Source organism: Anopheles darlingi, chromosome 2, assembly GCF_943734745.1.
Source record: "Anopheles darlingi chromosome 2, idAnoDarlMG_H_01, whole genome shotgun sequence".
Taxonomy (NCBI): domain Eukaryota; kingdom Metazoa; phylum Arthropoda; class Insecta; order Diptera; family Culicidae; genus Anopheles; species Anopheles darlingi.
In genome coordinates this window covers 85,881,902-85,894,401 of record NC_064874.1, presented here as the reverse complement: position 1 = coordinate 85,894,401, position 12,500 = coordinate 85,881,902, and the positions used below count along the sequence as shown (strand labels likewise).

The 12,500-nt window shown below is 49.7% G+C and overlaps 5 protein-coding genes across 6 annotated transcripts in view; 3 read left to right on the top strand and 2 right to left on the bottom strand.

Moving 5' to 3' along the window:
- LOC125951356 (mitochondrial carrier protein Rim2) overlaps nt 1–6,486 on the bottom strand; it is a 14,708-nt gene extending 8,222 nt beyond the window's left edge. Inside the window, exon 1 of the mRNA XM_049680146.1 lies at nt 5,748–6,486. Within this exon, the coding sequence (XP_049536103.1) occupies nt 5,748–5,794 (47 nt within the window). The 5' untranslated portion in view covers nt 5,795–6,486. The remainder of the gene's footprint in view (nt 1–5,747) is intronic.
- The window catches only part of LOC125951368 (V-type proton ATPase 21 kDa proteolipid subunit c''), a 99,118-nt gene extending 90,769 nt beyond the window's left edge, over nt 1–8,349 (bottom strand). The window contains exons 1-2 of one of the 2 annotated variants that reach the window (XM_049680171.1): nt 7,531–8,349; nt 7,038–7,463 (exon numbers count right to left, since the gene is read on the bottom strand). In XM_049680171.1, the coding sequence (XP_049536128.1) occupies nt 7,584–8,210 (627 nt within the window). In that variant the 5' untranslated portion in view covers nt 8,211–8,349 and the 3' untranslated portion in view covers nt 7,038–7,463; nt 7,531–7,583. Of the gene's footprint in view, nt 1–6,959; nt 7,464–7,530 lie in introns of those variants that run through there. The other variant, XM_049680170.1, reaches the window with a different exon arrangement.
- Nucleotides 8,350–8,483: 134 nt separating this feature from the next.
- Nucleotides 8,484–10,102, top strand: LOC125951359 (F-box/LRR-repeat protein 15). The gene is made up of 2 exons (XM_049680148.1): nt 8,484–9,550; nt 9,628–10,102. Exons 1-2 carry the CDS (start codon nt 8,808–8,810, stop codon nt 9,806–9,808), a joined length of 924 nt encoding a protein of 307 aa, XP_049536105.1. The 5' UTR covers nt 8,484–8,807; the 3' UTR covers nt 9,809–10,102.
- Nucleotides 10,103–10,713: 611 nt separating this feature from the next.
- The window catches only part of LOC125959604 (zinc finger protein Xfin-like), an 8,787-nt gene continuing 7,000 nt past the window's right edge, over nt 10,714–12,500 (top strand). The window contains exons 1-4 of the mRNA XM_049692430.1: nt 10,714–11,054; nt 11,510–11,609; nt 11,676–11,800; nt 11,870–12,500. The exon at nt 11,870–12,500 is cut by the window's right edge and continues 1,279 nt beyond it. Coding sequence (XP_049548387.1) covers nt 10,714–11,054; nt 11,510–11,609; nt 11,676–11,800; nt 11,870–12,500 — 1,197 coding nt within the window. The remainder of the gene's footprint in view (nt 11,055–11,509; nt 11,610–11,675; nt 11,801–11,869) is intronic.
- Nucleotides 11,415–12,500, top strand: part of LOC125951338 (oocyte zinc finger protein XlCOF6-like) — a 2,755-nt gene continuing 1,669 nt past the window's right edge. The window contains exons 1-3 of the mRNA XM_049680121.1: nt 11,415–11,609; nt 11,676–11,800; nt 11,870–12,500. The exon at nt 11,870–12,500 is cut by the window's right edge and continues 1,669 nt beyond it. Coding sequence (XP_049536078.1) covers nt 11,430–11,609; nt 11,676–11,800; nt 11,870–12,500 — 936 coding nt within the window. The 5' untranslated portion in view covers nt 11,415–11,429. The remainder of the gene's footprint in view (nt 11,610–11,675; nt 11,801–11,869) is intronic.

Here is a 12,500-nt window from a genome sequence, read left to right as displayed (position 1 = left end):
CCACAGAAAAGAGCAAAAAGAAGAAAAAGATTCTATATTTTTGTTATGATCCGAACTTTTTCTTGCGAGAATCGCGCGTTGTCTTGATACTACGCGCCACAGGATACTACGACCGAGACCTACCACCACACCAGACCGAGTGCCAACATGTGAAGAAAGCGTGATCTAAGTCACACGATTAGTGTGAAGGATGAAAAACCACCGGGTTACCCCACCGAGCATTAGCGGGTACACCACCGAGTATTACCGGTGGTGTGCGGTGGTTAGGCCGAAGACGAATCAGCTTCTAACAATAGCGCTTCGGCAATGCCAACCGGGTGTGCGGGGCTGCTAGGTGCACGAGTCATAAAATAGAATTCCGAATAGTGGGAAAACAGTATTTTTAGTGTCGGGCGCGCGCGATGCACCAGACGAAGAGCACCCCAGCCCCCCTTCCTCGGTAAACCGAACCCGGTAAATGAATCAGGCTGTGAAAAGTGTGAAAACTCGCAACCGAGTGAGCAACACTAACGTGTAGTCGCCCTTGGTGCGTACTGCATTCACCCATCATTCAACAAGTTCGTTCTCACTCACTCTCTCTCTGTTGATCTCGGTTGTCAACGACCTTTATAGAATCCACGCACAACACACATTGTCCGCCGTTGTGGCAACAACATCAGCCAACAAAGAACATCTCGAGGAGCTTAAATGAAGTTCTCCCGCCCGGAAACAACCAGCGCGTAGTCTGCTCTGTATGATTCAACAGTGACAGTGACAGTTCATGATCTAGCTCCGTCAATCCAGGGGATCGGTTCAGGGGAGCTGATAGGAAAAGCGATAGCCAGTCACCGTGCACAAACGTACGGCACCGGGCACACGCACACGGCGCGACCACCACAGTCCAAAGGTTGAAATGAACAACACCCACAATTGGGTGTTGGGTGGACCTCAACAGGGGTCCACCAATGCAAACGATCTTGCTGAGCCATGTGTCTCGAGAAAGAGAAACAAAAAAAACCCGTTAATAAGTGAATGGTGCGCCGCCCATTGCTACAAGTCCATATCGTTTACCTTATCTTATCTTACTGTTGTTGAAATAAAAAGAGGAAGCATGTCCAACAATTGGTCAAACTCTTGTCATTCGTATCAAAAGGTCGCTCAAGATACGATACTCGAGTGCGCGCCCACGGTAAAGTTTTACGTAGCGTGTTTGTTTGCCATTCCCCTTCACAAATGGCCATTTTTCCAATGGCGTTTCAGAAGTTCCAAGGATAAAACAAGGTCCTTTTCTACTGTTTTTGGAAGAGACTATCGCTACCTCTCTCTCTCTCTCCCACAACTGTGCTATTGATCAAGCAAATGGGGACTTCAAGGCCAACGGTTCCCCTATTAATTTGGCAAAGTCACGACAAATCTATTGACTAAACGAACGACAAGTACGACCACGACGAATATCGCCCCCCTCCCTCCCCTTTAGCCGCTGTTATGGCGAAATGTGAAGCCGCGAAAGTGTAACTGGCCAAAATACAATCAACCGTAATTGATGGTATATCCCGCATTGAACTCATCTGTGTAAATGATCCCTCCCCATGATATCCCACCCTTTGCGACATGCGATCCACCCCGAAATTGATAGCTACTGCACGGCTCTGCTGCTGGTATTGGGAGGATAACTTACAGATCACGTTTTCTTGGCTCTCTCCCCCTCCGTTTTGAATATTCGCCCTAAAAATAGAGGATCCCCCTTCCTTTTTTGGCAGCTTTTTAGCAACTCAATTAGCCCCGCAAAAGGAAGAGGAATAATGCCGAAGAGCAATAGGCAATAGGCGCAGATCCAGCCATTTGGAACAAGATATTCCGGTTCCAAATTTGTGCTCCATGCCAATCCGCTGGAGGCGAGGCTTTGTTATCGCTAATAAAGTTTGCAAATACAGCTTGCAGAGCGTGCTGATAGCCACGGTCTGGTGCATTTGTGATCTGCTCGCAAATTTCTACTCCAATTAGCATATTCTCACTATCTATCTAACTACCAACCTTCGCTTACACAATGTTCTAACAAGCTATTTACTCCTGTGTAATGGCAAATCAGATATTCACAATCCGCTTGCAACTAGTAAGGGTTTCATAAGTTACTCGCCTTTTCTTGTGGCAGAGTGCCGATGTAAATGACGCAGCAATTGCGACGCGTGGATGCTGTGAAGCCCCACTTCTGCAGATGCATCCGCTTGGCTTCAGATGATCAATTATCGATCCCGACCTCCAGTTGACATATCGTCGATAATCAACGATGTCAACCACACCACAACCAGTGTGACATCGCACCAGACTAGACCAGACAAGGAAGATGACACCACCATCGGCGCCATCGTCGCCTTCATGGCGCGTGGAAATTTTTCAAAAAAAGGCCAACATATTGGCACATACGGTACATGACATTGCCACCTTCACCCATCCGAGGCGTGTATTTGATTAACCGATTAGTTCCGGAATCCTCTTCGTTCTTCTAACGTGTCCACCACATGCACAGCAGCAGCAGTGCACAATGGCTCAATAATGCCTCACTCAAACGGCCTCCATTGCTGGTGCTATTACTACTCGTCCAGCGAGCCAATCGGTAAAATACACCGCAAAGTGTGGTCATCCAGTTTGTACCGGAATCGTGGCACGGCGTACGGGCGACGGATCGAGTCACTAGAAATCACGCAGGCCGCAGCACCGGTTTTTCAACCTTATCAAGAGGACCGTGCCCGCCACGATTTGACCTGCAGCAGGCCAGCGCGCATCGCGCACACAAGACAAGAATGACTTGTAAGATTGTTGCGATTCTAGCCTATCGTAGCGCGCGCACACACATCCCCGGTTTAACGACGTGGACAGCTTATTAAAATGCGATTCTGCGCCTCTCCGGGTCGGACAAACAAAGTTAGTTGATTACGCCTGGACAGATCCAGGCGGCTGGGTTGGCTCTTTTAGGAGGGTTTCGGGCGCGGCGAACACAGCCAGCCAATCGCGTCCGGCGCATTAATCGCCGCTCAAAATAAAGATGTTTACAGGGAAACCGTCCATTTCCAGTAATCTGTGTGGACACACACGTTTCCAGTGCGATCAGGCGATGGTGATATTTTTGGAACAGCAATCATGCCGCGGCCACCGCCGTCGCTGCCGTCTTGCGGACGTCATTCGGCACTCGGAATGATCCGGTGATGTACTGGATCCCGCAGGTCACCGCAGAAGCTACGGAACTGGTCGGTGAGTTATTTGGTTTGATTTGGGCGGCAGGTCGCCGCCAGTATCATCGCAAAGCAGTGACACGCATATAATGGGCCGGACCAGGCACGCTTATCAGGAAAGCCGGCATGTGCTCCGTCTGCTTTACCAAGAATCTTTTTGCCAACGCACGCGGTAATCGCAAAGCATGTTTTAATGAAAAAAAAAAATGACATAGACCATGCCTACACCGGGCAGGCCTTCCTCCCCACCACACACAACTGCCAACATACGCGGAAACGTGAGTTTTCAAGAAAACCGGTTTACAACGGTGGTTCTCCACAGAGCTTTCGACATTTTGTAGAGATGCAAACACCAGACGAAGAACCGGTGCTGTTTCGATTCGATGTGAAAGGTACGATCTGTTCGATCTCTTCCTTATGCACACTGTAGCAAGGTGATCAAGAAGAGTAGTGCAAAGAACGATGATAGCGGGAAGCTAGTAGCTCGATCACGCTTACTTGAGAATCAGCGTCCAAGCACGCTATCAAACGAAAGTGAAAGAACAGAGGGCATGCGAAGAATCCTTGAGTCTCGTTTAGAGCACTAAGCGAGAATCCTAAATTGGCCGTTTATTGGCTTCGTCTCAGCTTCGTCACTGTCAGATCGCCTCGGCCGAGTTAAAGGGGGGTTGGAGAGAGCGAGAAAACATGGGTCTATTTTTAGCCAGATCGTATGCCCTTTGAGCATCGGGTGTGCGACAGTATGCGTATCGCAATCGTCCACCCAGTATGTGACCACGCACACGCTTACAGAGAACTACTGCGGGGAGGGACATTTAAGGGGGGAGCTTAAAACATGATGGCGCCATATCGTAGTTCTCCACCGTCCCGTGGTCGCCACGCCATTTCGTAACGAATGCAGCACACGCATCGCCAGCAAGCGTCCCACATCCAAGGAGAAGTGCAGGCGCAGCAATAGTAGCGAGAGTAGGGGTGCGACAAGGCAAAACGGCTCGCATCAGCTCCCAGTCCCAGGGAGTGCGTTGCACTTGCACGAGACCAGCACGATCGTAGACGGCGTTGACAACGCGTTGTCTCCAATGTGCTGAGCGCAAATTGTCGGTTTATGCTAATCGATCAAGAAGGGCATTTGCATTTGGAATCCAGTAATTGCTGGGCAAGCACGAGGGAATATCTTTCCGTTTAAAATAAACTTGCTCAACACGAGTTGCGCTTATGGATTTCCCTTGCATATTACGATAATCATAGAGCCGGGGATTCCATACTGTGTCCTAACTCGTTTCCTAGATCGTCCGGTTGTATGGAAGAAGCACATAAATGAGTGCATCGCGACGATATGGCGAAGCTCCGGCTCACTCGGACGATATCTTATAACTGCCTTGGCCGCAATTAACAGAATCCACGATAAGATAACTGAGGCACCGAGCACCACAGACTTCGGCTTCGACCGCGGTTTCTGGTAAATCTGATTCCCGAAACCGTATATATGCCCTACATCAATCCGGATTCAAGCTGGCGATAGTCGAAATCTTATGTCATATCGCAGTAGGCGCACCACCTGCAGTCGTGATTAGTACCGCTCTTTCGTGCCAGGGGTTTCCGCGTACATTGCTCGGTACGTGCAAAATCCGTGGCATGCACACCCGGCTCCAGTTGGCCCTAGTAAAGGATTGTAATGGGTGTGCTTTACATTTACAACATTGTAGCACAGCTATGTACAAGCTTGTAACAACACCACCCCTTAGAACATCGATACATTGGCATTCTGGATGCACATATCGGAGAGGTACAGTACCGGCGTCAGGTTGTTCTACGTATCAAGTTCAAGGTCATCTTGGTAGTTGCGGCGCAATATTTGCCCGACCTGACGCCTGATGCCCGCTGCTTGGCTCTTTTTGTCTTTCGACAATTTCAGCAAACAACTTTATCCAACCTTCCCTCTCGCGCTCGCTCGCACGCACGCACAGGAACGGAACGCGCTCTGGAGACGCGCCTTTGTGTGTGCGGTGGCCTACTCCGATGATGATAATTAACCAACGGATTGTGGCTGGAAATAGATTGACGGGGCTAAAAATAGCTGGATAGTAAGTCACACGATACCTCCAGTCAACGGAGGGTCTCGAGCACCGGTCACCGAAACTGATAGTGCAATCGAGCGTAAACACAAACGCCGCCACACACCGGTCCCCGGTCCCAGGAGCGCTATTGCGCATCAAAATGGACCGCCGTTCTCGCGCTGCAGCGCGCCTTTCTAGCGGAATGCTGGAGTCGCACAACATAAACATTGGGTCGGCTACCTTTGAGATTTCTATGCTTTCTAGGTAGGCAATTTCTCTCGGGTGCGTACGTGTCTTTTGCCTCGTAAACCGTCGTGCCCCTCCTCTCTTCATAACAACCTGAACACGCACACATGCGTGTACCGGACCTCGCACGCATACCAGAGTGCTTATGCTGCGAAAAACAGTGGGTAATAATTTCCATCCCTCAATCGCTTATCTTATCTCTAGCTACTATTCCCGATTCTAGCAGGCAACTTACCCTCCAGCGAATAAGTGGACGAAGGATTCCCGGTCACGCTGTGACATAATTTATCAGCACTTTCTCGTATCAAAAAGATTCGCTGTTCTGCTTCCACCACCGGGTAACTGGCTTCTTTCTTTCCTGTTTTCACGGTTTCTGATCGCAGCGGCTGCGATGGAGATGCTGTGGGGGGGTACAAGTCTCTTTCTCTTTCTCGCACACGCTGGAAGAGCGGAGCTGAGGTTCTTACGACACTCCTGGATCACTTTCTTGGCTCTCGTGACGAAATTCTTGCAATCATTGGTGCTTGAATTGATTTGGAATCTCTTTGGAAACTTGGTTTGGCGAGCGCCAAAGGCGCCTTCCGGCGGAAGTTCCAATTCCTCACTACAGTGATGTAATCGTTAGAACACGCGACGAGAGGGAACTATGCTCTCGACGGAAAACGGGGTCCCCCAAGGCTAGCGGAGGGTGTAGGATAACCGGGGATAACAATCGGAAGGAGGCGAAAGGACGAACGAAAACAAAAGCAAAATCACGATTCACGATGAAAAAAACAGCACACAGCAACAACGGTGAAAAGAGAGTTTTTTTCTCAACACGACTTTCGATCAATTTCAGCGAACTACGCTCACACACAATAATGGTAACTTGGTTTTTTTCTCACAATTTACGCTTTTGCAATCTTTTATAGTTTATAAGTTCTTCGATTTAGGTAATTATTGGGAACGATGAAAATACACGTCTTGCTCTGGCCAGTGCTGATTTTGTTATGCGTTACTGTACGTTACGAATCGCTAACGTTACGGTCAAGCGAGCCATGCTTCAGGTCACACGAAAAAAGGGACCCGGGTTCAGGAGTCGAAAGCTGCAGGAAACGAAAACCGCACCTGCCGACTCCTGAACCCGGTTTAAAGTGCCTGTGCGACTTTTGGACACAGCGTTCAGAACAAATTAGGTGTTTTTCACGTATCATTAATTGAAATTTATGAAAATATGTCGTATCGCAAACTCCATACTTCCGGTCAAATGACCCAAAATGCATTTTTGAAGCGCAAGAAGTTTTTTCCTGTTTGTGGGTTTATTCCATCATTTCCCAAAACGCACTCACACACCCACACACATTTTTTGCATAACTTTAGGAGCAAAAAACGAAAAACGAATCTCTTTCCTGCAAATCCTGCTGCATTGGGTCTGCGCAGATCGAAGAAGAGATCGAAGAGATTTCCATTCGGAAGGGAGAGTAGTTTATTATGTTCACATTTTACGTTCGTTACATCTCATTTGTCTACCGAGTGTGCCGCAAACTTTAAGCTAAGGGGATGAATAATGATTTCTGCTGCTACCGAACCTCTTTTATACACTGATACGCACATCCTGGACACTCCTCAAAGCCTTTTGGTAACGCAGAAAACAGAAGAAAAACAATCGGCAAACCTAATGCCTTCAAGAATTGCAATGCTGAAATGATAACATCTGGTGGTGGCTCCAAAGGAGGGAGGCACGGACTTTCCCGCATATGGTACGCCTGCTGATCGAAAAAATTGAGCGCCTCTTGTTCGTAGGACGCTGTTGGAATGGCCAAAATCTTGTGTGCTCCTCTTGCAAGGACACCGGCGGTGGTAAACTAGCAAATTAAATAACAATAACCTTACAAACACACAATCGTTCGCCTTTGTCTGATTTCGCAGTGGCCGGGATCTTATGGCCGTGTTGTGGAATACTCTTGGAATTCTGAAATGAATTAAACAGAGTGGTCAAACGTTTGCGTCGATTAGAGCCCAGAGAGCTCTGAACTTACGAATTGAATTAAGTGCGCTTCTCCTGGTGTGGCCGCTGTTGTACCGCACATGTTTACTCCTTGTCACCCATCTTCACCTTTGAGGTCATGTAAATACCGACAATCAGACCGAACAAACCGATGGCAGAGCCGAAGATCTCCACGATCAGAATCTTGACGAAAAGGGCCGAGTTAGCAGCATCGGCCAGAGCTGCACCGGAACCGACGATACCGACGGCAATACCACAGAACAGGTTGACCAATCCGACGGCCAGTCCGGCACCGAACATTACGTAACCGGACATCCAGTTGTTGTTGCGGATGTTCTCATTGCTGGCCACCACGGACCACTTGAAGCTGTCCAGCATACCGGAGAGAACGATGGCTGTGATGAGCCCGTAGATGGCGACGGCTTCGCAGAAGATGACCGAGATAAGGTTCTTCGTCTTGATGCGCGGGGCCTTCACACCACCGCCCACAATGCTCACTCCGGTCGTGTGGATGCCCATGGCCGCTCCGACGACGGACAGGGCCACGGCGAACCCGATACCAAGCGTGGCCCACATGTACGGCGAGGTTTCCTCCAGGAACCACCCCACACTAACCCGTTCGCCCTTGCCCGTGAGGACATGGTAGAGAATCAGGACGGTGGCCACGGACACGAACGACGTGGAAAAGATGTACCCGAGTGTGTACCTCATCCTGATTGGCTTTTCCTTGCTGCGGTGCTGGTTTACACTGGATTAGGAGGAGTTTTTCCTCGACCGCAGAGTTCCACTCGGAAGAAACAGTTTCAAAAACAGATCACAAGATCCCGATGTCATATGACCCGCAAAGAAGGGGAAAAAGAAGAAGAGGAAATACGAGGAAATGCCAAGCTACATAAGCGTCGGGTAGGTATGCTATAAGACTCGACTGCGACCTCCGTTGTCCATCCCTAGCTAAAATAAACGCGGATTTTCCGCGAACGGCGATTAAAGAAAATGTTTTCCGTTCCATCACTCGGTTCGCGTGAATTTTTCAAATAAGGAGACGCCAGGAATTGGCCACTTTTGCGGAAAATCCTTACTACGTATTAATACCTTCGCTCGGTGGCCTCTTTTGCAATCCCCCCGGACGGACTGACAAGCTCACTCGATTAATCACAAAACAAGAACATAAGAACATAAAAATAAGCAGAAAAGAACAGAAATCACAACATTATTACGTGCCAAAATGTAAATGCAAACAGTGTCGCAATTTGTCTGCCTAATCTAATCGAAAACTAATCGCCCACGAAAACATCGGTGCTCCGGGAGATGGCAGAAGCGGACGAAGAAGCGGAGGGGGGCAAATCGTGTTACTCCTCCTCATCCTGCTGTGGGAGTAGCAGCAACACCAGCCTGACTCTGTTCGATATCGTTTGGGAAGATGTGCTGTACGTGAAACTGTTCCCACTGCTCTCCCTGAAAGATCTGTTCAATCTGCGCTGCTGCTCGAGGCTCTCCAAAACCTTCGTCGACAACGGCTTACGTCGCTTGCGGGACATCAATCTGTCCGGCAACAACTCGCCCTGTGTGGAGTTGGCCTTCGGGGTGCTCACGGAAAACTGTCGCAACGTGCAGGTGATCAACCTGGCTAGGTGCAACTGGCTGCAGGACAGCATCCTCTATCCGTTCCTTCAGCACAACCGTCGACTGACGAAGATCAACCTGAGCGAGTGTCTCAACATTACGTCCCGTGCCCTTCAGCCCGTTATCATCGCCTGCAAGCAGCTGACGACGCTCAAGCTTTCCCACTGCCACTGGCTAACGATCGGCGCGGTGGAAGCGCTGACGTTGCATCATACCCAAATCCAGGAGCTGGACATTTCGTACTGTGCCGCACTGAACGAGCGCTGCATCTCGGTCTTTCTGCTGAACTGCCGTGCGCTGAGAACCCTCTCGCTGGCCAACATCCCGGCCGTGACCGACAATCTGCTGTTTACGATCGCGAAACATTCGAAGCTGATTAAGCATCTCAACCTGGTCGGTTGCTACATGATCACCGATCGGGGCGTTGGGTAATGATAGACTGTCCAGGGGTTTGCTGGCGGACGACGCGATAACTATGATAATCACACATCTATTCCTCTTTCAGAGCCCTTTCGCTGTGCTGCAAAGAACTGGAATCGCTGATGGTACGCGATTGCGCCCAAGTGACCGAACGAAGCCTGGCGCTAATACGGGGCCGTGTGTTTATCGATCGACCGCGGCTCTATCAGCCCGACATGAACATGGTTCCGAACATTGGCTTCCCGAGACTTTTCCTGCAGGTGTAGTAGGATCGAGCTGCGCCTCGATCCTGAGTCATCCTGCACGGCCAGGCGGCACAGCAAAACTAACCCAATGCCATAGAACACCCCGACCCTGACGGTGACGACATAAATAAGCGAAAGCAAAACAACAGTGTGATAGATATATATATCGTAGTTAACAACCTGATTCCATTTCTGCAATCGGCAACTCACGATTCATTGTAAATAGGCGCATAGAGCATAGGTATTTACAGGGTGTTACATATGTTTTGTTTATTGGAAGTACACGTAATTTATTGATTTAAATTGGCTTGAAAACCAACGTTTTTTGTACCAACTACTTTGCAATTCCCTTCTTTTTGCCCTGAACCGACGTCGGATTGCTCTGTGGAACCTTATTCTTCTTCGGGGTCACCGGTGCCGTTGCTGCTCCTTTGGCTTCCTTTCCTTTCTTCTCTGGTTTGCCGGCAGGCGAGCCAGCCTTACCTTTCGCCGGGGTTCCGGTTACTGGTTTCCCTGCTTTCTTCCCTCCCTCTTGCTTTCCCGGTTTTGCTGCCTTTGGCTGCTGTGCTGCTGGTGCACCAGCACCATTGGATTTCTGTTTCTGTTTCTGCTTCTGCTTTTTATCGGGTGAGGACGCTGCGCCATTCTTTTTCTCCGCGCCACCCTTCTTCTTCGCGGCAGCTCGCTGTTTCTGGTTCTTTTTTGTCTTCTTCATCCCTGCCTGGCTCTTGCATCGTTCGATTCGGACCTCTTTGCCATTGAGCGCTCGGCCATCCAAAGTTAGTGCCTTATCCACGTCTTGCGGACTATCTAGCAGCACGATCGCGACACCCTTGGAACGCACGAAACGCGTTTTGATGATTTTCGTTGTGCCGGCAAAGAACTCGGTCATCTGAGCGTCTGTCGTATTGGGCCGTACCCGCTTCATGAACACCGAGCGGCTATCACGCTCCTGCAAAATAGTCTCCTTGCTCGGACCGGCTGCGGGCTTCTTCTCGGTGGTCGCTGCCTTCTTCTCGGCGGACGCTGGCTTCTTCGTGTCCTTCACAGGTCCTTCCTTACCCTTTTTGACCGGTTTTGGTTCGGATTTCACGACTGGCGCTGGCACCTCATCCTCCTCCTCATCCTCATCGTCCTCGTCGTCGTCATCGTCATCGTCATCATCATCATCATCGTCATCATCATCATCATCGCCGTCCTCTTCGCCCTCGGAATCCATCTCGATGTCGTCCTCCTCCTCGTCGTCCAGATCCTCGTCGATCGGATCGTCCTCTTCCTCCGACTCCTCCTTCTTCGAGACCACCTTTTTGGGGGTGGGTTTTCCTGGTTTAGCCAGTTGTTTCGGTGCTACGGCAGCTTTTTTACTTTTTACCGCCATTTCCGCGAGTTTAATGCCGCGTTTTATGTACTTTTTACTTCACAAACACCGGCTGGAACAGGAACGGGTTCGATGCACGTGTTGAAGCGCGCAGCAAGGAAAGCCAAGATCACCACAGTCTGGCGTGCTCGACAAATTGTCAAAATGGCGACAAAAAAACCAAGGTTGTTACAATTAGGCGCGATGTGCGACGTTGTTTACCAACAACCATCTCAACGAATTTAATTTTCTACCGCAGCGATTCTACCCCATCGATCTGCGCGGATGGATGGCATAAAGAAGCCGGCCGGTGAAAGCCGCCGCAAAATCGTGTGCCGCTTTTGCTCCACGCTGGTGCCACCAAGACGGGCTGTTTACCTCTTCTCGCCAGCGAACGAAAACACTGCAGCAGGAGAAACGAACCGAACGATCGCTGATGATGTAGCCGAGTTTGCGGATGTTACGGTAAGAAAGGACCACGGGATGTGATCGCAGTTGCTCATCGCTTCGCTCCTGCTTTCCATTTTGTAGCTTAGCAACGACGATGACGATTGCTCCAAGTATATATGCACCGGCTGTGTGAATGTGCTCGGGGCCGGGCTTCAGCTGCGCCGCGAAATCCGTATCAGCGAGAAGGTCGTTGAAACCGTGTTACAGTAAGTAGCTTCAGTCGTGATACGGCGAAGGTGATCCTGTAAGAATGTAATTTAATTTCCCCCTACCAGATCCATTGAGGTACAGGCAGGCTCTCCGAAATGGGATCACAACTATGGCACGCTAGAGTACTTGGAAGAGTACGAGGACGAAATCGAAGGCAGTATCGCAGCGATTGCCGGATCCAACTGGAGTGTTCTGGAGGAAAGTGTCCAGAATAAAGCCGCAATCAAGGCGAAAAGCACCACCGTGATGAATGACGACGGATCTCAGGAGGAAAGTAGCCCAAATAACATTGTTTATGGAGATGACGAAACGCTACAGGATGACATTTCCACGGAGCAACTATTGGAACAGGAGGACGACATGATTCCGTACACTTTTTCGGAGGTTGGCAAATTTGCGTTTGTTAAACCACCCGCCGATCTGGTCAGCAACAGTATAACGTTCAAAGACTTCGAGTATCTAGAGATCGATGGTGAACGGTGTTGTGGCTGCTCCTACATTGCGCATACGCACGATGAACTGATGGCGCACGCGGCACAGGTACACTCGCAGAACTACTATCCGGACAGTAGCTACACCTGCCCTACCTGCTATCAAAAGTTCCCAACAGAGGAAGAACTATCGAACCACGCTCTCTACTATTTGACCAACGATGTGTTCCTGTGCAGTTTGTGCCAGTATGCGTTCAACTTCAAG

Bases quoted from the DNA above. Each gene is read 5' to 3' on its own strand.
- LOC125951359 (XM_049680148.1), top strand. From the start codon at position 8,808: ATGGCAGAAGCGGACGAAGAAGCGGAGGGGGGCAAATCGTGTTACTCC. The intron at 9,551-9,627 runs GTAATGATAGAC...TTCCTCTTTCAG, and splicing joins ATCACCGATCGGGGCGTTGG to AGCCCTTTCGCTGTGCTGCA.